At 52.0% G+C, this 25,331-nt stretch overlaps 2 protein-coding genes and 1 long non-coding RNA gene across 8 annotated transcripts in view; 1 reads left to right on the top strand and 2 right to left on the bottom strand.

The window, feature by feature from the left end:
* The window catches only part of LOC114688528 (carcinoembryonic antigen-related cell adhesion molecule 1-like), an 875,221-nt gene that overhangs the window by 618,034 nt on the left and 231,856 nt on the right, over window positions 1-25,331 (bottom strand). The gene's annotated exons all lie outside the window — the stretch shown is intronic.
* Window positions 2,762-12,372, top strand: LOC114685352. Of its 2 annotated transcripts, none has more exons than XR_003733458.2 (3): window positions 2,762-2,859; window positions 11,905-12,058; window positions 12,282-12,372. It is a non-coding gene; the product is annotated as an uncharacterized LOC114685352 (long non-coding RNA). The 2 variants fall into 2 exon arrangements; XR_005090468.1 differs by lacking the exon at window positions 2,762-2,859 and adding an exon at window positions 6,615-6,700.
* On the bottom strand, window positions 6,594-24,523 carry Lipe (lipase E, hormone sensitive type). Of its 5 annotated transcripts, none has more exons than XM_028859973.2 (10): window positions 23,381-24,523; window positions 14,805-15,340; window positions 12,256-12,346; window positions 12,002-12,147; window positions 11,604-11,789; window positions 11,197-11,488; window positions 10,231-10,458; window positions 9,928-10,104; window positions 7,471-7,910; window positions 6,594-7,140 (listed from the first exon to the last, which is right to left on the bottom strand). In XM_028859973.2, exons 1-10 carry the CDS (start codon window positions 24,285-24,287, stop codon window positions 6,928-6,930), a joined length of 3,216 nt encoding a protein of 1,071 aa, XP_028715806.1. In that variant the 5' UTR covers window positions 24,288-24,523; the 3' UTR covers window positions 6,594-6,927. The 5 variants fall into 5 exon arrangements, with proteins under 5 accessions (XP_028715806.1, XP_028715804.1, XP_037057222.1 ...); XM_028859971.2 differs by lacking the exon at window positions 23,381-24,523 and adding an exon at window positions 21,342-21,748; XM_037201327.1 differs by lacking the exon at window positions 23,381-24,523 and adding an exon at window positions 20,910-21,195 and having other exon boundaries at window positions 6,707-7,140.

Below are 25,331 nucleotides of genomic sequence, written 5' to 3'. Positions count from 1 at the left end.
GAGATCACAGCCATGTACCCAGTATTGATTGACACATGACCTTAGGTCATAGACTGTTGAGCTGGGAAGCCTGGGTTTTAATCCTGAATGCTTCTTTATTTTATTAGTTTTATTTATTTGTTTGTGTGTGCCACGGCACATGTGTAGAGGTCAGAGGACAACATACGAGAGCCAGTTCTTTCCTTTTGCCATGTGGGTCCCAGGGATCGAACTCAGGTTGTCAGTCTCCCCTCCCCCACCATTGCCGCTGGCTATGATAACTTGGAACACGTTTGTCAAACTTCTCTTGACCTCAGTTTTTCCATCTGTGAGACTGATTGTGTCAAATAGCATTGTTGAGAGGTTGGAGCAAAGATGTTTGGTGTGAAAGGCTTGGAACTGTACGTGGAAACAGGCAGGAAACACCATGCTTATGGTAATGACGGTGATGCTTATGTGTTCAGCCTGTTGCTCTGGATACGACAAGGAACACAACCAAGTCTCTTGCTCATGCTCCTTCCAGCAAGCTTATCGGTGGCTGGTCATGTAATTGCACCACTGGGGTGTCTGTTTTGCCTGTGTTAGGAGGATATTTCTGTCAGTGCAGCTGATTCTGTGGTTGTGGGGCCATGTTTTGTTTGTGTTCATAGGATGCTATATGTGCTCTGTGGGTGCTGACATAGTTAAGTTTTCACACCTAACTTGTATTGTGAGGGCTCACATTTGGTGTGATCTTGTGTCTCTGACTGAGGTGCTGGGAGTGTGTCTGAAGCAGGAGTCTTGAGGACACCTCTTTCAGTCCCTGAGGACTGCTGGAAAATGAGTGCTCCCCAAATAAGCTCCAGTTTCTGCTCACTGGGGTTGGTTATGGAGAAGCACAGGATGAAAGGGAAGGGGGGAGGAGATGGTGTGGCCAGGGAGACTCTAAGGATGGCAGCACAGAGGGCAATGGCAGGGTGGGGAAGAGCTTCCTGGAGAGATGTGGACATCCGTCCATCTGTCTGTCCATCCATCCGTCTGTCCGTCCATCCATCCTATGCATCTATGGAGTCTCTGAAGTGTGTTGAAGTCTGAAGGGAGGTCCTCACCTGTGTTCATAATGTGTTACAGCAACAGTTCTAAGTGATGGAGAGACAGATTAGGAGAGGGAAGGCCCGTCCCTAGTCCTCTCTGAGGTATGAGCTCTATCCAAATTAAAGAGCAGAGGCTGTGAGGCAAAGGCCCCTCCCAGACTGGGGTACCCCCGTGAACCATTTTCTTATCATCTCCTGCTGGCATAATGACACACTTGCCTGTTCTTAATCACTGTTTTTGACCCCAACTTGGCTCAGCACCAACAGCAAGAAGGGCTTGGACAAGGCTGAATCCACGGGAGTCAGGGAAGAAAAATCCCTGGAAGTCCTCATCTTTTGGCTCTGTCTCCCTCGAGTCCTAGTCTCCTGCGGCTTCACGGAGCCCTAGCTCTCAGATTCCCTCCCCTCTGTTTGCTGTCGGTCATTTCCTCTTTCTTTCTGAGCCTGCCTTATCCATTAATCTTGTTTTCATCTGTGTTGTGTTCTTCTTACGTCTGTATTTTTTCCCTACCTGTATCTCTATCTTGATTGTCCTGCACTGGACTTCAATTTTCTCACTTGTAAAATGAGGATAATAATAATAATGACAACGCTAATGAAGCTCCAATCGCTTAGGACTATGAGGAAGACACGGAATAATTATGTGAATGCTTCAGTACAGAACCCCGGCCGCAGTAAACTCAGTACAAGAGAACTGTTATTATTGTTTTATTGTTTTTATCTCTTCTTTGGTGTCTTTGTGTTCCTTTATCCTTGTCTCCACATTATCCTCAAGGCTCCTCCTATTCTTTTTTTTTTTTTTTTTTTTTTTTTAGCTGAGGCTCAAACCCAGGGCCTTGTGCTTGCTAGGCAAGCGCTCTACCACTGAGCTAAATCCCCAACCCCCTCCCATTCTTTTTTTCAGCAAGCTCTGCCCCTGACTTTCTTGGTAGGGACACAGGTAAGAATAACATCCAGGCTAGAGATCCCCTCCTACCTCCCTTGTAGTCTGTGCTCCATCTCAGGCCTCAGAAATCTTGCCTGGGGGTGAGGCATGGCCCCAGTCCCACAAATAGCCTCATAAAATCCTGAACCCCAGATCTGTCATCCAGAGCAGATAAACCAGAGTGACTCATAGGACCCTGGAGTTCAAATTCCTGGACTCCTATCTTTTAGGTTCCTAATTCTCTGGACCCTCAGACACAAAAATCCTGACCACTAATTTCTTCCCTCGGGTCCTAAGTGCCCTTGTACCTTTAGGATCAAGGAGTGTGGCTTCTTTTTACCAAGGACTGCAGCTGGGTATGATGCAAGTCTACAATCCTAAACGCCTCTGGAGGCTGAGGCAAATCAGAGGCCACTCTCGGTAACATAGTGAGTTCAAGTCCTGTGTAATTTAGTGAGATGCTGTTTCAAAATAAAGAAGGGTTGAGGTTCAGTGCCCGGTAGTAGAGACCTTGTGTAGCATACGGAAAGGCCTGGGTTCAATCCCCAGTACTGGGAAAAAGGAGGGGAGAAAAAGGAAGAATTAGAACGCCTGGAAACACCCCAGGTTCCAGAGGCTAAAAACCCTATTCTTGGCCATTGCGATTACGCCCTCAGCAGCCTTCACTCTCTCCAGAGGAGGACCTGACGCTCCCTATGGGCTCTTTTCTGAATGGGCGGGGCTGCAGTCCATGTTGGACAGCGATAGGCTCTGAAAGACGTCATTCTCCGCTACTTTAGGCCAATCTGCCAATAGACAGGGAACCTGCCTCGTCGGGCTCGGGTAGGTTCGGCTAAAGGTTGAAGGGGTTCCCAAGGAAACCAGCTCATCTGGTTGGTCCCGGTAAGTCCTTTCCAGAATGACTAGTACTGGGGTTCTGGACATAGCGTGCAGCGGCAGCGATGAGGGAGGTCGCTATTGGAGAAACTGAGTTCAGGAATGCGCAACCTCAGAAATGCACCTATGGATTCTATGTTCCTTGCCTGTCATGCGCATCCCTCGGTTCGTCACTTCCTGCTGTCATGAATTCGCTCGCGGTTCTCTCTTATAGTCATCCATTCACTCAGCGCTCACTCACTCACCAACTCATCACTTAACAAACATTTCCTAGGCTTCTGGTGTGCCTGGCCTGAAGCTGGGGACTGTGGTGATCAAGATGAGTCAGACCTGGGCCCTGTCCTCAAGGGAGCTCGGGTTAGAGGGAAGGACAGGCATTGGTGGTTAAGGGCGTGAAGGGGTAGGGAGGCACAGGAATCTTTTTGGGGGTTTGGCATGGTCAGCAAAGAATTTCCAGAGAAGGGGCCACTGGCGCTGCTCCTTGGACGAGCACTAGGTGGCAGTACAGGTTGTGGGAGGGTTTCAGCCTGTGCAAAGTCAGAGGCCTGGAGGTGCATCACCACGTTTAGGTGCCCAAATAGAAGACCCACGCTGTACTGTACCACCAGGGGAGCTGTAAGGCTGGAAGAGGACGAGGAGGTGAGCACCAGCTAGAGTGAGGAACTTGGTGTGTACGTGCGTGCGTGCATAAGTGGAGAACCACTGACTGTGTTAGTGCCAGGGATGGGCTAAGGCAGAGCAGGGACCAGAGCTGGAGGTGTGAGACTGGAGTTTCTGTCAGCACACCAAGTGGTGGCCTCTCCAGTGCCTAGGGAGAACAGGGTGGAGCCTGGATCCGACCAGAGGTTGAAGGGATGAGACAGGAGGTAGAGGCAGAACTTGTGGTAGGTGGGCTGTGGGGACAAAGGGGTCTCCAGGACAAGACCCAGGGCTGTTGTTTATCTCCGGGGCTGTACTTGATGAGCTGGGAGCGGAATGAAGGTGTGTTCAGTGCATGGATATAAATCCTTTCAGGAATTCTAGGTTGAGGGTTTTGTTGTTTTTCAGGGTCTTACTTTGGACTACAGTTTGGGGCCAGCCTGGGTTACATCACGACCTCACTATTCACTATATATCTCAGAGGGACCTCAAACAGATGGTAGTCCTGCTTCATTCAGCCTTCCAAGCACTGGGGTTCTAAGTGTGAGCCATCTTGTATAATATTAGAGGGACAGACCTTAATATTAATACTTCCCAGGGGCTCAGGAGAGAAACTACGAACGGCGAGGACTATTTTTGGGAAATTGAATCTCAGCACACCGAGCTCTATAGTCCACTTGCTTTAATTCCTCTGGGATAACATCGTATCTACACAGCTTCAGTTCTGTTCTCGTGCCTAGCTCCTTTCTTGCCTGATTTCTCTCTATATTTATCTACTGTTCTATCTTAATTCTGCCTTATCCAGGTCCTTTTCATTTTGTTCTTACCCAGCTAGTACTTCCCCATCTGACTCTTCCTCATCTTCCATCTCATCCACATGTTCTCTCTGGTCAAAATCCTCCTTATCCCTCTCTGTTCTCCGTCTCTAAGTTTTCCATGTTCCTCCTAAGTCTCCCAGGAATCCAGTTATAAACCCAAGCAATAGCAATCCCCTGGTCGAGCAAGGTCACCAGGCTTGAATTCTACAGGGTCATTAAGGCAGGTAAGAATTTTCCTCAGGCAGTGACCACCAGGCTTTCTTTTACAACCCCAAAAAGAGAGTCCTATAAGAGGAGGTCAACTGAGTGCTAATGACTGTTAGAATATCAAAAAAGGGGATCTATGTGCTCAGTCTACATTCCTAGAAATGGTTAGGTAAGAAGTTAGGGGTCTATTAGTAAGGATGTATAAGAAAGGAGGGTCTCACCCTAAATTGCACAAGAAATAAAGCTATCTTCTGACCTAGGAGACTGGTGTTGTTTCATATGGCCTTGGATGCTTGATAAGCATTTTAGATAAATACAGTTAGGAGTTCTTTAGAAGCATGCAAGAAAATCTTTTTAGGAACCAGCTAATATATATATAAGCTAAAATATCACCAAGACTTCTTAAGCCAGGGATTGACCTTTGGAGAAGTCCTTGACTTTTCCAAGTAGTAGCTTTTGTGATAGTAGCTGAATTCCATTACGTTTTCCTGCAGCTTGCAGCACCACACCTGGCTTTCCATGTCAGGTTTTGGTTCAGAAGTTACCTGGGTAAATTAGGATCCCTGAGGTAGGGGTCCCCTGCTACCCTTCCCTTTAAGAAACCAGTTGTGGGTCTATGTCTGCCTCTCCATTTCTGACACGATTAAAACTGGTCCATCTTCTCTGCTTCCCACCTCATCAAGGTCCTGTCAGTCACCACCTCATCCCTTTAACTTCTAGACATGTGGTGTTCACTGGCTCAGCCCCTTATCTTCCATTCCCTCTTCAGCCCACCACATTTGAATGCCATGACTCGGCAAGGTCTGTGGCAGCACATGCTCATTCATGGGCGAGGCCCTCAGGATAGCATTTCAGTCTGTCATGGACTACTCCCTCCTTCCGGAAACTTCCTTTACAGCCTCTTCTCTCCTGCCTCCCTTCCTCTCCAGCTGATCCTCAGAACATTCCAACACGGGCTTCTCACGACCCCTTCCTTTATTGTGCGCCATAAGCTTCAGGGCTCTGTCTGTTCTGGCCCCTTCCAATCCTACCTTGCCTATTCTTTCAAGAATGATCCTAGTTTTTGGGTTCCAGCTAGAGTGAAACACATACCCCTCTCCAGCCTCCTGGATGCCTCCCTGAAGTGTCTCATGGAATAACCTCTGAGCATCCCCCGTCCCCGGTCTCTTAGCAGGCACTTGAGCTCTCCTCCTGGTCAACAGGCCGCCTCATTGTCCACTTGCTTTATGGCTAGACCTCAGAGTCATGCTTGTATCTTTGCTCTGTTATAATCCAACCCCTACCTTAACTGTTTTACTCCTGCAACCGCATTGCTGGCTCTGGGATGCTCCCTACCCTCATGGCCTCTACTCCAGCCCAGACCTTGCCTTAACTTGTCCCCAAGCCTCTCCTTTGCCTCCAGGGTTCCAGTCCATCCCCAATGCCTTAGCATATTCTTCAGCACTTTGACCCTCATGAGGACCCTAGCTGCTCTTCAGCTGTTACATGCAGTTTCCTGGTATGGAAGAAGCCTCCATCACTACTTACTGTCATGGTTCTCTGCCTAGCAAGTTTGTGCTATTTTTTTTTTTTTTTATTACGTGTGTGTTTTGTCTGCATGTCGTCTGTGCACCATATGCATACCTGGTGCCCTTGGAGGCCCTGGGACTGGAGTTACATCTATGAGCTCCCACATGGGTTCTGTGAATTGAACCCCGGTTCTCTGGAAAAGCATTTAGTGCTCTTTCTTAACCACTGAGCCAGGTCTCCAGGCCTGTGCTTTTTAAAGGCCAAGTCCATCTCTTCTGTGAAACCTTCTCTGACCATCATTGCACACACTCCCTGAACCACGGATCAGTAGCCCTAGGAGCAGGCCTTGGGTTTAAATTGCCTCACTAGACTCAAGGTCTACCAGGGGGCAGGCCTCTGAGGCTTTAAGGACTATCTCAGGCAGGTAGTACTTGCATCTTAGGTGGTTTTGGTTGCGAGCAAAGCTAGTCCCGGCCACATATCCTAGTTTCCCCCTTTAGCAGACGCTTGAACCCAGTGCTGCCACCTGCTGGGCAAACACGTTCCCTATTTTTAAAAAGGCCTAACTAATTAAATAGCTTTTATTTACAAAAGACAAAACCGACTAGCCATGGTCGGTCACAACAGCAGTAGAAGGCAGTGGTGGAGTGAAGGTCCAGCTGTCTTGGTGACAGGTGTGTGTGCGTCCCCCTCTCCCAGGCTCGGCTTTCGGTCCCCACCCCGCCCCACTTACGGTCCCAAATTAAGGCACAGCCCGCCCCCTCCCGCCCAGCCTGACCAAGGGCCCCCGCTGGGCCTAGAGCCCGTCCCGGAGCGCACTCATCACGGAGGCCCGCGCAGATGGGAGCAAGAGGTCTTTTAGTGCCGCCCCCCGCCGTCCCCAGCTCCGGCTCAGCTCAGCTCAGCTCAGCGGTGCGGCAGGCGGGGTGAGGACGAGCCGGATGCGCTGCACGCACAACTCCGTGGCCTGCCGGGTCTCGCGGCACAGCGCCGCCAGGCTCAGGAAGCCATGCGGCAGGTCCTCTACCACATTCAGCGTCACGGGCTGGCCCAGGTCGCGCAGCCGCCGCGCGAACATGACCGAGTCATCCAGCATGGGGTCCAGAGCGCACGCCTGGAGAGAGTGGGGGTCAGGGTAGGAGGGAAGGTTAAGGACGTGGACACGGATATGGAGTGAACAGAGGCCGGGCGTGGGGAATGAGGAGTCGGGGAGAGAGGGGGCGGAAAGGGAAACAGGAGGAAATGAGGCTAACTGAATCCCCAACCTTTACCCAGCCCTGCCCCTATCTTTTCCACCCGCCCAAACCTCCTACCCAATAAAAGTACAAGACAACAGATTCCCTGGTTTGCCCAGCTACCGAGGCACTGGCTAGCTCTTTTCCCCAGGGCACCCATGTCCCACCCCACCACCCTCCAGCGGCACCCTGCCCGGCCTTGTTCTCACCACAATGTGCACAGGCGGCAGGGTCTTCAGCATGCTGTCAGGGGCCAGCAGAGGAGACATGAAGGGGTTCTTGACGATGGGTGACGAGTAGAGGGGCATGTGGAGAATACCCTGGCTTGAGCGCCTGGGGTGGAAACCCTCAGGGAACGCAGCGCGCACTCGGGGGGCTCTGTCCATGGTGCCCACATCATCTTTGGCTTCACCCTCTTCGTGGAAATTCTCAGGCCTCAGAAAAAAGTTGACATCGGAGGGTGTGGAGGGGCCAAGTGTCTCCATTGACATCGACATCTCGGGGGTGTCTGATGTCTCTGAGTTGCCTTTAAAGCTCAAGTCCTTCATTGTCAGGGTCTTCAGGGTATCTGTACCCAGCAAGCCCTCGGGCTGGGCCAGGGCTGCTTCAGACACACTCCTGCGCATTGACTCCGTGGGGCGCACGGCCTCTGTAGGAAGGGCAAAGACAGAGGCTGCCTGAGGCCAGAAGATAAGTCTGGCAGCGAGCAGGGTGTTCGGATGGCAGATAGGGTAGTAGGAGAGTGGTCTGTGTGGGGAGGTCCAGGACATCTTCCTCCCCCCAGACTCTAGGGTGAGTGTGGGTGGGGCGTTTGTGTCCAGGATTGCAATTGGAAAGCTGGTAGTCTTGGAGGTGGGGCTGTGTTGTAGGGCAGGGTGTGCATGTATAGACCGGGAAGTGCAAATCAGTTGACTTCTGGGAGCTCCCATCTTTCCCTCTGTATAAATGATATATAGTTCTCAGCTTCTAAGTTATAAGAATGTAAGAACTCAGAGGGATAAGATAGGATTAACTATCATTTCCTCCAGAGGGATCATGATGTATCAGGATTTTTTTTTTTGTGTGTGTGTCTGTGCTGCTGGGGATAGAACCCAGACCTTTGCATATGCCAGCTCCCAGCCCCTCACAGGTGGGTTCTAGGCAGATGCTCCCCTGGCAGGCATTAAGGTTTGACTGCCAGGCAGGATGCCCTGCTGTAGCTGCCTCTGGGCTCCCCAGCAGGAGGTTCAGCCAGCCTTTTATGACCACTTGACCAAGGGGCATGAATGAACTCATATAGCTGGACAGGGGCTTCTCTTTACAGGCAGCTAACAGTCTTCAGGGTGTGTTACTCTCCCAGAGAGCTTGCATCTATAGCCAGGTGGATCTGCTCTCCAAAATGTCTTTCATGTCTCCATTTTATCCCTTTCCACTGAGCAACCAGGCAAGCAAGTGCCCAGATGACGTGTGTCTAGCCCACGTGGCACAGACATCTTGGAGGCACTGGGCCTCCAGCCTGTTAATTTAATTAGATCTTCAACTGCTTCTTGTTTTACGGCTTATGCTGTTTTATTTCAGACAGTGCTGCTCTGTAGCCCTGGCTTGCTCAGAATGGGATCCTCCTGCTTCAGTGGTGCAGCACTACACATGATCCTACCTTTCAGTTCCTACAACTTGCCTTTATCAACCTATGAGGGCAAAGTGCAGACCAATGTAAGAATAATCACTTAGGTGCTGTGTCACCCAGAGTCACTGGGACAAAACTGTAGACATAGGACATGGAATTCTAGTATGTTCTGAGAGCACCCGTGTGCCAGGCACTGTGTTGGCATTTGACACAATGTGGGTAGCAGTCCTCACTATGACTCCACAAGGCAGATAATCTCATACCCATTTCACGGAGTGACAAACTAAGGGTTATAGATGCTAATATTTGTCCATTAACCCAGCAGTGAGTGAGGCACTGATGAAGTGAGAAGCTGGGCTGGAGTGTGTGCTTCCCAGGACACCTTTTGGGGACCTTTCTCCTACAGAGAACCCCACCCCCAGGGCTCAGTGGTCCCTTGCCTCAAATTTAATTCCCTTTTAACTTGTGTGTGTGTGTCTGCATTTCCTGAAGATTCTAAAATTAGAACCTTAACTTACAGTAAAACACATGTGAACTGAAAAAACTTTGTGTGTGTGTGTGTGTGTGTGTGTGTGTGTGTGTGTGTGTGAGAGAGAGAGAGAGAGAGAGAGAGAGAGAGAGAGAGAGAGAGAGAGAGAGAGAGAGAGATCCCTCTCGGGTGTTACTCTCTGGAATGGGAACTTGCTGCAAAGACCAGGCTGGCCTCAAACTCACAGAGATCTTGCCTCTGCTTCCCAAGTGCTGGGATTAAAAGTGTTTGTCACTAAATCTGGCCATGAGAGAGTTTTTTTTTTTTTTTTTTTTTTTTTTTTTTTGCCTGGGGGGTGGCGGGGGGGTGCCGGGGGGCAGTTCCTGGGATTGTGAGATCACTTGTGGGGAGCAGCAGAAGTAAGTCTGGGAATTTTCTGGATGGCATCTGCTGGGGAAAACCCAGGGCTTGGCTTGTAGGGACAAGGACAGAGCCAGGCAGAAAGGTATCTTTGTAGGCTCATTGTGTCCTGGGGCTTTTGCTTTGTCTAGGCTATCCTGGCTAGGTGCCTTGGAATAAGCTCTAACTCACCTGGTGTGGGCAATGAGGTCTTTTGGGGCTTTCGTCCGCTTAGCTCCAGGAAGGAGTTGAGCCATGAGGAGGCACCCAGGCGCAGGTCTCTGAGGAATAGGGATGTGTCCCTCTGCACCAGCCCCATCATGCCCAGTGCCTTCTGGTCTGAGTCAGAGTGGTCCTCTGTCTCTGTACCTGCAGAATGAATGCACGTGAGAGGCTGAGTTGGTCTCTCTTTCTAGGTGCAGTTCTAACACCCAGAACTTGGGGTATCTGAGGCATGCAGGCATCCAGCTGCCATGCTGAGGGTATGGATCTTACCTGAATAGGCGCTGACACACTTAGAGAGTACGCTCAGTGGTAGAAGTGGGTCCATGAGGCTCAGAAGACGAGAGGGAGAGGCAGAGGGCTGTAGGGTGGTGACTGGGTAGGCTGCCATGATGCCATCTGGCACCCTCACTCCGTAGGCTGCTGCCCGAAGGGACACAGTGATGCAGAGGTTCCCGCCTGCACTGTCTCCTGCAAGGCATATCCGCTCTCCGGTTGAACCTATTGTGGGGGGAAGGGTCCAGTCATAGCCTGGCATGACCTGGGAGAACTGGGCTCTCAGGTGGGGTAAGCAATTCCTAAGACCAAGCAGAATGCGGTTTTAGTTACTGGCGAGAAGAAGCATGGGTTTGGGTCCCATGTGGCACGTAGTGGTCAGAGGACAGAGACAAAGTACGGGGGAGCTGGGGAGCCTGAGGGGCAGCAGCAAAAGCAGGTGGTGCAAAGGGGGAGCTCAGGGCAGTTTTCCCAAGACAGGGACATCAGAAGGTGGGAAACCGAAGGTCGGGGGGTTCAGGCTGGGTACAGCCATGCTCTGCTTTGTGCCATGGTGTCTTCCTGAGATGCTGGCATTCCAAGGGGGAGGTGTGAGGACCTAGCAAATAGGTAGGCATGTGAACCAGCAGACTGGCAGTTCAGGAGAGCAGGAGGTGGGCAGCTGGGGAAGAAAGGAGAGACAGGAGAGGAGGGACCAGAAATGAAGGCTGGAATAAGGAAGCAGGAGGCAGAGATGACGTGGCCAAGATGGGAGATGGGCAGCAATGGGGCTAGCCCCTAGCAGGCAGGAGGCAGATGGAGGGAAGGTGGGCTGGGTAGAGAGGAGGCTGAGGCTTTAGGACCTAGGGACTTAGTGCCTCTGCAGGCCAGGCCTGCAGGCCAGGCCAGGGGTTGAAGAAGGGTGGTTAGGGCAAGGATGGGGGCACGGGGTAGAATCTGTGAAAGCAAGGACCTGGGTCTTACCGAGCAGGTCACAGTGCTTGACAGCCCAGCAGTAGGCAAAGAAACACTCTTCTAGCGCTCTGGGGAAGGGGGCCTCAGGGGCCAGGGAGTAGTCGATGGAGATGATGGGGACACCTAGCTCCTGGGCCCAGTTCTTGAGGTAGGGCTCATGGGATTTGGAGGTCTGTGCCACAAAGCCACCACCATGGATGTGGACCACTAGGGCCCGTGAGCGGGGTGCTTGCTGGGGCCGTGGGCGCAGCTCCAGGCGCGGGCCCTCGGATTTCACCAGGCTGTTGAGCATCTTGCTGTCCTGGTGGTGAGGAGGGAGGAGGGTGGTCTGTCAGGGCCTTCTTTGACCCAGGGGGTAGGCTTGGGGGTTCAGGGCGCTGAGCTGACGCTGCCACTGTCTGGGGCTAGGGGCTTACCTGTCCTTCCCGCAGGTCATAGGAGATGAGCCTGGCTAGCACAGGCCCTGGGCCCGTGTGTGCCAAGGGAGGTGAGATGGTAACTGTGAGCTTGGGGTCAGAGGTTAGCGGCATCTCAAAGGCCTCAGGTGGCAGGCTGAGCAGGCGGCTTACCCTCACAGTGGTTGATGCCATGTTAGCCAGGGACTGGGGAGGAACAGAAGGGATGCTAGGGAAGGGTTATGGAGGTGGTGGGCGTACATACCACATTCTTCCTGTTCCTAGCCCAGTCTTTCCCCTTATGTGCTATCCTTGGACCCAGGGCCCTGTAGTGACCGGCAGTGACTTCACTGGATGTCTGGGACTCAGAATCTCCATCTGTAAGCATGCTGGAGGCTCTCCCCTGCCCCCCAGCTCACCGACAACACCTCAATCTCAGTGATGTTCCAGAAGGCTTTCCAGAAGTGCACATCCAGGTTCTGTATGATCCGTTCAAACTCAGCCCCACGCAACTCTGGGTCTATGGCGAATCGGCCACCAGTGAAGAGGGAACTGGCAGTCACACCTGGGGGTCAGGAGGGGTGTCAAGGAACCCTGGTGGAGACCAGGCTGCTCGGTTGGGTTAGGAAAGGGGGACAGGAGAGGATGTGGGTAGGGCCCGGCCACCACTCACTGAGGCCTGTCTCGTTCCGTTTGTAGTGTTCCCCGAAGGACACCAGCCCGATGGAGAGAGTCTGCAGGAACGGCCGGATGGCAGGCGTGAACTGTGAAGGGATGCCTGTGTCACCCAGCCACCCAGGAGACGGATGAGGATGGGGCACAAGGTGGGACAGACACAGGAGTGGGCACATACATTCAGCAAGCTTTTAATGTGTTCCTATGGTGTGCTGTGGGCATCACCCTGGGCCCCTTCATGGACCTGGTATCTTCAAAGGGAGAGGAGACGATGAACAAATAAAGACATGTGCAGGGTAATGTCTAAATCAACTAACGGCCTGAAGAAAGGCACTAGGTGGATGGGCTGCTGTGATGACCATGGGCCAGGCTACCCGCCCAGGCTGAGAGCAGGGGTCTGAAGGAGGAGAGGCCAGAGCAAGTGCAGAAGCTGAAGATGCAGTGGCGCACATGGGTAGCGAGGGAACGGAGGCATACTGAAGGGGGGCACGGGACAGAGAACACAATGGTGTGCCTGGAGCAGAGTAGGCCAGGAACAAGAGCCAGGGAGGTCCTAGAGGCAAAGAAGGCTCTTCTAGGGCCCAGGCTGAGGGACTGGGGAGTAAGAACACACAGGAACTTCCTGAAGTCAGAAAGAACAAAGGGGTGAGGCAGACAGTTGGGGCTGGGCACAGGGCAACTGAAAGCCAGAAATGGGGAAATGACCCAAGACAGGTAGAGAGAACTTGGGGAGATCAGCTGAGGCCTAGACAGGGATAGATGGCTGTCAGGGAAGACACCTGGCAGGTGGCAGAGGGGAGGACAGACAGGAAGACAATGAGAAGAGCAGAGGAGACTCAGCCACAGGAGGCTAAGGCAAGGAGTTAGCAGAGGTCTTGTTCACTCTGAAAACTGTTCCACAGCATGGAACATTGGGAGGGAACAGGGACTGAGCAGCCTCATCTGAGATCTAGGGGCTCTGCCTTCCTGGAAGTTGACATTTTAGAGGGCAATGCAGTCTTGCCCTCTAGTAGAGCTGGGTCCTCAGGAGCTGGCAGGTGGCCCAGGCCGTGTTCTTGGCCAGGGACCCAGTAGGCCAAAGGGCACAGGAGCTCCTGGCCTTTGCGGCTAGGACACTGATTCAGGCAGCCTGGAATTTCTTTATTTCCAGTGTTGATGCCATGGCATGAAAGCAGGGAGATGGCTGGCTATGCTGGCCAGATCAGTGTTTGTAGGTTTATTCGGGTGAGGGGAGAACCCCAGAAATAATTGTGTTGGGCTGCTCAGGCCCAGGAAGCCTGGAGTGGTAGACAGGGACAGGGAAGCTGAAAGAGTGGTGGGCTCATCCCTCGGTGAAGTAAGAGGAGGCCCTGAGAGGGCAGAAGGACCAAAGCATCACATAGCTCCTGGAATCCTTGCTGAGGTTCCTTCATACAGCTGGTTGGGGCTGCCTGGAGCTAGCATGACCCCAGACAGGGGCAACTTAGGCCTCTATTCTGATTTTAGTTTCTATGTTCCCCAGTTTTCTAGTCCCCAAATCAATTATTTAGTTATTTTTGAGACGGGGTCTTTCTATGTAGCCTTGGCTTGCCTGGTACATATGATGTAGCTCAGGCTAGCCTCTATCTCTAAATAATTCTGAGGGTATTAGATTGCCTCACTTTCCATGTGGTGACAGGCTGCATCTTTCTGAGGTGGTTTGGGATGGGCAAAAGTTAGAAGGGCCACAGCTAGGATTAGAATGTCTAGTTCAGGGAAGAGATTAACCACAACCAGGTCTTCATTGTCACCAACTCTGATGGATGTGTTGGTCCTGTCCTAAAGGCTGCCTAGAAATCATGTGGTTTCTATAGTGACAAAGCCCAGGTGCCAATCTCCCATCTGTGGGCTGTCACCTTCTTCCATCTGGTCCAGAATCCCAAGTGCACTCACACAGAATGGACCTCTGAGATCAATACTGATTACCCTCCTAGGCGCTCAGACTCAAATGAACCTCAGGGTTCAGTGGGCTGGAGATACAGCTCAATGGTGTGCTCACCTAACACTTGTAAGGCTCTAAGTTCAATCCGAAAGACTTGAAGGAAAAAGAAAAAGAGCAAATGAACCTCTTCTTCTCCCCACCTTTTGCTGGGTTGAAGCTCTGGCCTCTTGCATGTTTGACAAGTGTTTTATCACCGAGTTGTGGCCCCAGCCTTCTTGTTACTTTTGAGACAGGGTCTCCCTAAGTTATCAAGGTTGGCCTTCATCTCACTCTGTAAGCTCAGCCAGGCCTTGAGGCCTTGGACTTGCAATCCTCCTGCCTCAGCTTCCCGAGTAGCTGGGATGTAACAGAGTTACCAGATCCAGCTGGTGAAGAGGTTTCTGATACATGGTAGGTCTATCTAGTCGCGGCTCATGAGCTGGAGACCTTGGAGTCCAGCTCTGAGTTCCTGCCAACTCTCCCTGCCAATCTGTGCTCTGATTCCCGAATCCAGTAACTCTGATGGCTGTGACTCTACTTCAAGGACAGGTTACCAGCCACCAGTGCCTTCACTGTGAGTCCAGGAGGACACGGGGCAAGGGACTCACCTGGAAGCCCAGGCAGCGGCCGTAGAAGCAGCCTTTATGTAGAGTGACATACTCTTGCAGGAAGTCAGCGGTAAGTCCTTCATCACCCTCAAAGAAGAGCACCCCTGGTCGGTTGGTAGCCAGCAGGCGCTGAGCGTAGTAGGCCAGGGCACGGAGCTGGGTGAGAGCAGCCAGATAGGCCTCCAGTTCTGCTAGGTTGTGGCTGGCACGGAAAAAGATACTTCGGCGATTGGAGGCCACATAGCGGGATTTGTGGAGTAGGTGTGCTAGGCAGCAACGGGCTGTGTGCACCAAGCTACGGTACCCATTGGCTGGGGTCTCGGTGTCCAGGTCGAAATGGTGCGCCACACCCAGCAAGTGGCCTAGGGTTGGCTCCAGCCCCAGGGCCTGCTCGCGAACACCTGCGAAGACACTGGACAGCCGCCGAGCTGTCTCTCCGGGGCCCTGGCTTGAGAAGAAGGCCATGTTGTCTTCTGCAAGTGTCACCAGCGACTGTGTCATTGTGCGGAGATCCATGCTGTGTGAGAATGCCGAGGCTGTGGGGAGATGGGAAGGTCTGGGATTACCCTTGCTAAGTCAGGCCCAGGAGTCCAGGTCCTACCTTTCTTCCCTCAGGCCCAAGTATTCAAACCCAGGACCATCCTTGCTTCGATCCAGGAGTGCAAAGCTGTAGCCTCCTCCTTCAGGGCTCAGGGGTCTATTCCAAACCTCCTAGAGATCCAGGGACCTTCCATTATCTTCTCTCTCGCAGCTAAGATTTTTATCTCCTTGTCTTCCAGAGGTCTGGGGCCTCAACCTCTTTTTGCCTAGCTGCTGGGAGTTGAAACTCTCAGACTTTTCCCTGCTCTACCCTCTCCTTCCCGATCTAGGACTCCAGTCTCCTAAGCCCCAGAGGACTTGGTTCACCAGTGCTGCTCTCTACCCCAGAAGCCGGCCCACCCTCTTCCTCTTCCTTCCAGGTATTCAAGGGTGAACTCTATCTTTGTTTACTCTCTTTAGACTTGTCCTTCTTGTTCCAGGAAATCTGAATGCCTAACGGTTCCCTTTCTCAAGCCCCACGTGCTCAAGCCCCATCTCCGTTCCTTTTCAGTCTCCTGGTGTTGCCCACAAGCCCTTCCCTTCTCACAGTGATGGGGATGTGATTCCAGTCCAGCCATTACTGCCTCCTAGGACTTCCCTCCACACCTAGCCCTCCTTTGGAGCCCCAACCATAATCCAGTGCTTCTGCGCCAAGAACTCACTCCTGGTTACTCCAGCCTGCCTGTAGAATCCCCTACAAACTCCAACTCCCTCTTTGTTTCTCTGTGGGGGTCTCAAACTCAACATCCCTTCTCTAGATGGTTGCCTGGCTTTCAGCCTTGGCCCCCTGTCTTAGATCGCATTGTCTGCCTGCCTGCAACAGCAGTTCAAATAGCCAATACTGATCACTAGCCAAGCCCATGCCAAGGTTTACCCTCAAGATCCAGAATAGTTCAGATCTCTATTACTGCCAGCATCCCCTTTTACAGGAGGGCAAGCTGAGGCTCAGTAAGAAGCTGGAGGTGGTACGGATAGTGGCAGAGCCCATTTAACCCCGATTTCTAGGTCCTATATAGGCATCGCTCCTCCTAGGGCTCTCAAAGCTCAGCTTCTGTCCCTCAGAACCCAGCTCCATGCTTTGCTCAGTTTCCCAGTCAGAGTCTCCTATGATCTCCCTCCAGAGTCCGAGTTATCTAGCACATCTTGGAGAAGTTGCCCTTGACCCTTTGGTGAGGACATTACAACCTTCCCAAGTGATTCTTTCCCTGCGGAGGCCTAGGGCCCTGCCTGGCTCCTGGGTTTGCAACCCTTTGTTTCCGTAGAAGACAATGTCTCCTCTCCCTTCCAGATCCTGGGTTCTGGTGGCAGCGGCCATTTCTGTCTCTCAGCTGGCCCTGCACTCACCCTCCCTGGCCTCTTCGGACTGGAGCTCCACAAGCTGGCACAGCAGGTCTGTGGCTAGTGCCAGTACCAGCCTGTGGCGATAAAGTGGGGGAGGGACCAGCCTAGTCAGGGTGTGGCCATTTGATTCGCCTCCCATCCAGAATGGATAGTGAGAACCACATGTTGTAAACGGAGCCCAGAGTTCAACTCCTTACCCCTCCTGCCTGCACAGAGTCCTCATGCCACGTTCCTCTTCCTTAGAAGCCTGAAGTCGCCGCCCTGCGGCCCCTCCTTGCTTAGACCCCGGAGCCGTGCCCCAGTTCCTCCTTGTTGAGAGGGCTTAGCCCCCAGCCTCTCCTCCCTCAGACTCCCTCATCCAGTCCTAGTCTTCTCCCCTAGGCCCCGGGAGCCCCAGCCTTAATCCTGAACACACTGTCCCCTCTCCCCTAGCCAAAATGCCCTCCCTCTCCCCCAAGTGCATTCAGGGAGCCAAAGGCTCAGTGATGTCAGTTCCCACCCCCTAGACTGGCCCTGGCACAGATGTCCCCAGCTGTTAGGGGAAAAGAGGTGGCTAGCCCTGCTTCTCCCTCCTGGGAGGACAAAGGCCGATTAAGGGCAATACCAAACTCAGCCAGGGGCCTGAGTCACAGGCCCTACTGTGTAGTATTCCTACATGGACATCCTTGGTTTACCTCCAAACTTCCACAGCCCACCCTGCTGTGACAGTCAACTCCATGTTACATTATGGGGAAACCAAGGCTCTTTTTCCCCCCAAGGTCTTCCACATGCTCCTTACCCAGCCAGCTCTTTCTCACCCTCAGGCCTCAATTGGAAGTGGTCCCTACCTTGTTTCTCCCCACCTCTCAAGTCCACCCTCACTTACCCCCTAGGGCTTATTTCTGCTCTAGCATGTACACAGTGTGCAGTCATCATCCCTTTACTTGTTTTTATGTCTGTCTCCACTAGGACAGAAACAGATTTTTATGGAGGCGCAGAGCTCATAAAGTGGAATATGGCTACTTAGGAAGAACATGAAATTACAAATAAAAAAAATCAGGTGTCGGGATTTTGAAAGAGCCTGTTGCAAACGAGAGGCCCTGAGGCTTCAGCAACATTTGTCTGGCTGTGGGTGAGTCCTCAGTCTCTGTCCCTGGACTGTCATCTTGATGAAGGAGAGGGTGGCCCCGAGGCCTAGCACACTCCAGCAAGTCTGTGAAGGGAAGAGGGCATGAAGGGTAGAGTGAGGACCAAAGGTAATGGCTGGGCACTTGGGAGAGGGCTGTACATTCCCAGGACCAGCAAACAGACAGACAAATGGACCAGAGCCTCGGGGGCCAGTTAAGGTAAGCAACAGTTATGGTGGGATACTGGCCCAGGTCACTTGCTGGTTAAGTGCTGGTGTGACTTCCTCATCTGGAAACTGCTGGGCCAGTTTGCTCAGCAGGGAGGAACCCAGATACTCCCATGTGCTAAGCATGTGCTACTTCTGAGCTACATGCCCAGCTCAGGGAGGTATTGCATGTACATGCATGGTTCATTCTGTGGGCTCCCTCAGCTCAGCCTTGCTGAGATGGTGTGTGTGGATCTTTCTTACGGCACTCCTTGTCACAATTCTCAACAGTGTATGGCTTCCTAATCATATTATTTGCTTTGTCTCCCCATGAGACCCTAGGCACCTGGAGTTCAGGGCCTTGTCTGTTGTGTTCAGCTCTTAGCCAGGGCAATTTCCCACTTTCTAAACCTAGCTTCATCCGCTTCCCACACTGGTACCTTGTATCTGCCATTTGCCTTTCTGCCACAGCTCACCCTACGACTCTCCCCCGACCCCAACATGTGAGGAACGCGGGGTTGGGATACTTATTGAAGAACACTTTTGGAAGAACAAGTGACTTGGATGAAGCATCAGGGAAAGGGCTGGATCCCTAAGCCACTGTGACTTCAGCGCCCTCCTCTTTGCCCCACTCATGGTAGCTCCCTGAAGACTGGGCTGGCTAGGGCCAGGAGGGATATTGGGATTGCTAGAATCCTAGGCAGAGGGCACTGGGGTAAGGGCATACCCATGGTGCCATGGGTGAGCATGGCAGGAATGGGACAAAGGGTAGGGCTGAGGGGGGCATGGCAGTGGGGGAGAGGTACTTAGACAACTAGGTCCCAGCCCTTTGCCCTGGGAGATGTTTTTCTCCTTTGGTTCTGGGAATCAAACTTGTCCATGCTAGACAAATGTTCTGCCATTGAAGCATGTTCCCAGCTCCTCCAGCTCTTTGCCCTGAGAAGCCGCTTGTCAGCTGTGTCAGGCCTGGACTTTGGTTCCAGGGGATGATTCAGGGCAATATACTTTCATGTTTCTTCATCTACCTGAAGTATGTGTGTTTGTATGCAAGTGTTGTGACCTATGTGTGTTTACTGGCCTGCAAGTGTATGCTTTTGTCTTGGATTTTCAGCTTGTATGGGGATGTGTTCATGTTTTAAAGAATCCATGGACTGGAGATGTAGCTCGGTTGGTGGAGTGCTTGCCCACCTTGTGCAAACCCTGGATTTAGTCCCCAATACCATATAGACTGTGTGGGGGGTGCATACTTGTAATCCCAGCTCTGTGGAGGTGGAAGCAAGAGGATCTGATGTCATTTTGGAATACATAGTGAGTTCAAAGCCAGCCTGGGATACATAGGACACCCTGCCTCCAAAACAAAACAAAACAAGACAAGAATAAAAATAACAAAAAGAATCTATATACACGTTTGGGTGTGTTGTGGTGCATACGTGTGTTGAGAACAGAAATCACTATTTGCTCAAGCAGAGACTTAAGGCGTTATCATGCTCATCTCCCTCACCTATCCATCCATCTACGCCATCACCCAGGCCTGTCCCACCTATGTCCTATGGACCTCAAAACTTGGCATGTCCCCACCCCCTGCCTCCCGCTGCTGCACTGTATCACCCTCACTTGCTATGTCCCCACTTCCACTGCCTCCCCCGCCACACTGTATCCCGCTCACTTGGATGACTGTGAAGCTCTCTGTGTGCCTCTGATTTAAGTCTGTTCCCTGCAAAGCATCTAGAGGATCTTTTGAAAACACGAATCTGATTCACAGGTCTGAGGCCTGGCACCAGGAAGGGCCTCAGGAAACGACAAGCAATTCTCAGAGCTGAGCCTTTGCCTTTGTGAGTAGGTTTGACTGTGCAAGAGTCTTACTCAGGTAGATTCTTTCTGACTCCTCAGGACACTAAGGACAGCTTGGCTATTAATAGCCCCATGACACGCTTGGCACATTCCTTTACTTATCAATCTAATAAATATTTGAATGTCTATGTGTCTGGCATTCTAGGTAAACAAGGCAGACACAAGCCCACTCTTCGGGAGCTCAGTGTCTAGCAGAGACAGTATACTCACATCCACCTCTCCCGGCTTATTGTGTGCCAAAGAACATGCACTGGAATCTTACAACAGTCCTACAAGTCAGGTACTGCTATCGTCATGCCTGCTCGGAGATCAGAAAAAAATCAGGGAAAGGAGCCTGTTGTTTATTCCTTCACAGATCTTAGCAATTTGGTGAAATGGCTCTCTAAGAAACAGATTCCAAATGGTATCTTTGTTGTGGGACAAGAGGCTGTCTTTTGGCTCCAGCTTGAGTTCAAACCTGTCTTGGCCAGTATATGCACTCTAGAGTTGATTATAATGCTCCCCTTGTTTACCAAGAAGATAGGGGGAATGATGAATTTGGGGTTACTGGGGCTGGGGAGCCATGTCAGGTTTTTTTTTTTCCCTGCACAGGAACCTCTCGCTGGGACTGATAAAGACGCATGGACTGCAGGTGGAGATGCATGGTGGAGCACTTGTTAGCATTCACCAGACCCTAGGTTTGGCTATAATCAGCGCCGCAAAATAAACAAGACTCATAACTGAGCCAGGACTTAATGCCTGCTCTGACTGAGCCTTGCAACATCTTTTGCTGGTCTGCCACTGTTTCTCTAGGTCTAGGGAAGCTAGACAATAGCCCTCCCATCTCCCTAGGAAAAGTGTGGAGGTGCAAAGTCAATTTAAAAGCTCTCCTTTTGGAAGTCGTGAGGATCAGGAGCTTGTCCAAAGTGTTGCTGGGTTGACGAAGGTCGATCGCCAAAGAGCAAACAGATAGATTGACTGAGAGTGGAAGAAGGGGCTGCGAGGAGGAGTTTTTCCAGTTACCAGGTACTCCTACCACCTACCTTTCACAAGCCTGTACTCGTTCCTCATTTGGTAAAAGCGGCTAAAATCCTTCCCCATTATCCTCTCAAGAGTGCAGAAGACATGAAAATCAGCGTTTGAATCATTTCCCAGGCCGAAAACACTTAGAGCGAAGCTGTTGCTCTTGGCCACACAGAGAGTAACGAACCCAAGCGGGAACCCTATTCCGACAGAGTCGCATTCCCAAGACCGCACTGGGATAGCCGGTAGTCCTCACGTCCGGGTGGGACATTCTACTCTCACATCACCCCCTTCTAATAATGGATGGTCTCCGCCCCCCACGCCCCACGCAGGACGGCAGTGGGTCAGTCCATCGCCCTCCCCCCTCCCCGTTGTGGAGGTGGGTCAGTCCACCCAGTCCCCCAGTGCCCCGCAGGATGTGCAGAGTTTGTTCCGAGCTGCTACCGGCTCACCTTTGACCTTGCCTTTTCGCCACCGCCTGCGACTGCGGTTCTTCGACCCTTCTTTGGCCTGCTTGGAGGCCTGGGCCCCCACGATCCCCGACTCCACGGCTGGCTCCATCAATTCTTTCCAGTCCCGGCGCGGGGCCCAATTCCAGCGGTCGAGCCAATCCTCATTACACAATACCGCCAGGCCCCCAAACCATCCAATCCTGGGCTTGCTCCTCGCTAGGCCCCGCCTCCAGTGGGTGGGCCTGAAGGCCTTGGCCCGCCCATCCGCTCAAGTTAAAGGAACCGCAGCCAACCACAGCAGCGATGACAAAAAATGCAACCCCGGAGGCGGTGAAAAGTGTCCACTGAGCCGAAATCGGGAGGAGTGGCGCTGGAGTCACCCCGACAGAGAAGGAGCGTCGCCGTCCCATTCACCTCTCCATGAACTGGGCCCGCCCGCCCGCCCCAGGAGTGACAGGAACCTGCGAGCAGGGGGCGGGCCAGGCCCTCAGGCCACCTAAAGCGTGGGCGGGGCCGACCTGGGGGCGTGGCCGCGCTGGGTAGCCCCCCCCCCCCCCCCCCCCCCCCCGCTTGTTCCTCCCTTGATTTTGAGAAGGGGCTCTGCACACTGTAGCTGAGGTTGGCCTGGAACCCACCATGTAGCCTAGGCTGGCCCTGACCTCTCGGCAAAACAACCGCTGCCAGTCAGGCTGACTTCCCCTCACACATTCTCTCTCCCTGCTGGTTTTCATGGCTGTCTCTTGAGGTTTTTCCTCTCAGTCCTGTCTTCTTGCCCAGAATCAAAGGGATGGGGGTGGGGGGTGGGGTGGGCGTTGGGGAGAAGGGAACGTTCTGCGCCTGCCCAGCAGCCTGCGGCCTCAGGGTCGACCCGGTGAAAGGAGCCTCAGTTGAGGGAGGCCACATGCTCGGGGCGGGGGAAAAGGCGGGAAACAGAGGACGCCCGAGGCTCCCTGCATTCCGCTCAACCGCTTCTGGGCCAGCGCATGCCGGGGGCGCCTGGAACCCCGGGGCAGTGCTTCTCCCGCACACCTCGACCTCCTCACAGAGCGAGAAACGGAGGGGAAAGACCCCCGCTGCCCGCCCGCAGGACTGTGACGTTTCGGTCAGGACCCGGCGCTATGGCGTTACCTGTCACCGCTTCAGAGGAGCAGCAGGAAGAACAGAGCCTTGGCCGGCACCCTGCCATGCTGCTTCCATGCAGCCCTGGCTTGGCCGCAGTCTTCGGCGGCCCTCTCCAGCCTCCTCTCCTAAGCCGCGGGACAGTCATCCCATGGCACTGAGCCCCTGTGCAGGCACCTGGCTGGGGAGCCAGTGTTCCTGGCGGCCCAGGCGAGACCTGCTGCTCTCCGCGCGGAGGCTGGGAATGCCCCGGATGCTGAGCTTGGCTACACCACTCCGGAAGGCGAGGCCCACACTGAGCATTGTACTGTTTGTTGTTGCTTAGCTTGATGTCTGCCCCACGGTTAGTAACCCGCCATTTATTCATTTATGGACTCATGAATGAATGCTGGTAGGAGGGTGGTTTCTTTTACTTGACCCTTGAGTTAGGGCTCTTTCCTACCTCAGTTTGATTTCCTCCAAATCTTTGTGTGTGTGTGTGTGTGTGGGGTAGGGTGCTGTTTCCAAACTGCAGGGCCTTGTGTAAAAATCACTTTTAGCCGGGCGGTGGTGGCGCACGCCTTTAATCCCAGCACTCGGGAAGCAGAGACAGGCGGATCTCTGTGAGTTCGAGGCCAGCCTGGGCTACCAAGTGAGTTCCAGGAAAGGCGCAAAGCTACACAGAGAAACCCTGTCTCGAAAAACCAAAAAAAAAAAAAAAAAAAAAATCATTTTTATGCCTCAGCATCCCTCTCTACAGATTGGTGTGTGTGTGTGTGTGTGTGTGTGTGTGTGTGTGTGTGTGTGTGTGTATGTGTTACTCTCTATTTAACACTATTGTTGAAAAATGACCCAAGTGTTATAACCCCAGATACAAAAAATTCTTAGCACGAATAAGTGACTGGCCCTGGAAGGCTCCAGTCTTCCAGGTTCAGGCTCACCTGTGTCCCAGTAGTGTTTGTGATTCTGGAGACTAGCTTTCATCCCATGTGGTGATTTCCCGCCATATCCTGGCAGCTTTTCACAATCAGGTTTCTTTTCGAAGGGTAGTAGCATTTCTGGGATCACTGTTCCACTCTTTGGCTCTGAAAGATTTGACTTTGAAGATGAACTCAGATGTTCCTCTGTGTCAGACACTGTAACCCAGTTAAAAAATGTCTTCCACTCATGGGCCGTGTGCTGTATGGATAGTTCATGTAGTCTTGTTAAAAACCCAGATTCCATCAAAGACCCCTGATTGGATTTGGCTTCTTGAACTAGAGGTGTTTGCTGGGCTGTAGGGTCTGACTGTTCAAGTCTCTCTTGGAATGAAGAGTAAGTCTCAGTAGGGGATTTCTTCTGGGGTCCAGGTGCAGCCTGGCTTGTAGATGTAGCCTCCACTTCATGTGGAGCTAGAGGTGGTTCTACTGGTCCAGATCCTGTCATCCCCACATGTTCTTCTCTGAGTTGTGGTTCCTGTTGAGTTGTAGACACGTTTCCTGTCCCTGGTCCCCGGTGGGAGGTGGCTTCCTGTTGATCCAAGTGTACTTTCTGGCTGGGAGGTGATTGCTGTGGTGCAGGGGAGGCTAATGGGGCAAGGATTTTCTGGAGCAGAGCAGATTTTTGTGGAACTCTTGGTACCTGCTGGAATTCAGCTTCATTCAGTTGGACAACGGGCTTCGGGGTATCAAATTCCTGCAGCATCTTTGTTCCTGGATGGTCTGTGAGGGTTGTTTCTGGCTCAGGATCTGGCTGGATTATAGATCTCTGCTGTGTCTCAGATTTCCATTCTGGCCTAGATGCTGAGGTAGAATCTGGCTCCGCAGTTGGTATTCCCCTTGTGAAAGAAGTTGGTCTCCTAGGCTTCATCCTTCTGCCCCTACGCCTCAGGCTTCCCTCTTCACAGATCTTTCATGATGGCATTTCCCTTTGGGCTCTAATCTTGCATCCTGGCATTCCTGGTCTTCATTTATAGCTGGCCTGTTGGTTGATCACTGCCACCCCCTGCCCCTTCGATCCTTGCCAAGTGATTACTCTGTGCCTCTTACTTAGGGAGAGGGATTAGGACTAAGTAGGAGGCTCATGTGGCCTCTACTGTATAACAAGAAGGGAGGGGCTTGTCCTCTTGTGTCATAAATAGGTCCCCACCCCACTTACCACTCAGTTTAAATCACTACCTGTCTCATAAGGCAAACATCTTAACTTAGTCTTCTGTTTCATTTGGGGTGATTCTAGATGGATGAGTGTTCTCTGCCCCCAGAGAGGGGAATCTCATGTAGCCCAGGCTGGCCTCAAGCTCCTGATCCTCCTGTCTCCATTTCCCAGGTTCTGTAACCAAAGGTGTGTACCACCATAGTTCAGTATTTTTCCCCACTACTGATACCAGAAGAATACTTGAGGATTCTCTATATTTATAATAATAATTTCCTCTTCATTAGTTCTCACAACTAGTTGCCAGTTGAATTGTCTTAGATTATTGCTCTGATCATTTTATATCTATGCTAAAAAGTAAAAAAAAATAAAACCTGTGTCATCCTATTTTTGTAGGCTCAAAACCCTCTTGAATTGCAGCTGAGATTCTTCATATCATCTTTATAGCCTTGAACTGTGTTTCTACATTTATATCTCTTGTATTGCATTAGAAACCCACAGAATGCAGTAATAATGATGGGGATAATGATGATGGTAGGAATCATAAACACTGAAGGCTGTCTAGATCCTAAGAAACCAGAACTTGTAAACCTTTATTATTTTTAATCAGGCAGTATCTAATTCAGTGTTTTATCTGCTTTCTATGCCCCATCCAGATGATGCACCTTAGAATGAGTGAAAGAATAAAGAAGTAGGCAATGGAGAGAGAAAGAGGGTCAAGGAAGAAAAAGTGTGTGTAGAATCTGGGATGGGTTTCCAATG

The sequence above is a fragment of the Peromyscus leucopus genome, chromosome 1, assembly GCF_004664715.2.
Source record: "Peromyscus leucopus breed LL Stock chromosome 1, UCI_PerLeu_2.1, whole genome shotgun sequence".
Taxonomy (NCBI): Eukaryota; Metazoa; Chordata; class Mammalia; order Rodentia; family Cricetidae; genus Peromyscus; species Peromyscus leucopus.
The sequence above is the reverse complement of the archived record's forward strand: the minus strand, read 5'-3'. Positions and strand labels throughout refer to the sequence as shown.

Excerpts from the sequence above, each read along its gene's own strand:
- Lipe (XM_028859973.2), bottom strand. The coding sequence starts at position 24,287 with ATGAAGCCTAGGAGACCAACTTCTTTCACAAGGGGAATACCAACTGCG. Across the intron at positions 12,347-14,804 it reads GCCGCTGCCTGGGCTTCCAG|TTCACGCCTGCCATCCGGCC; the intron begins GTGAGTCCCTTG and ends ATCCCTTCACAG. Across the intron at positions 12,148-12,255 it reads ACGGAACGAGACAGGCCTCA|GTGTGACTGCCAGTTCCCTC; the intron begins GTGAGTGGTGGC and ends CCTGACCCCCAG.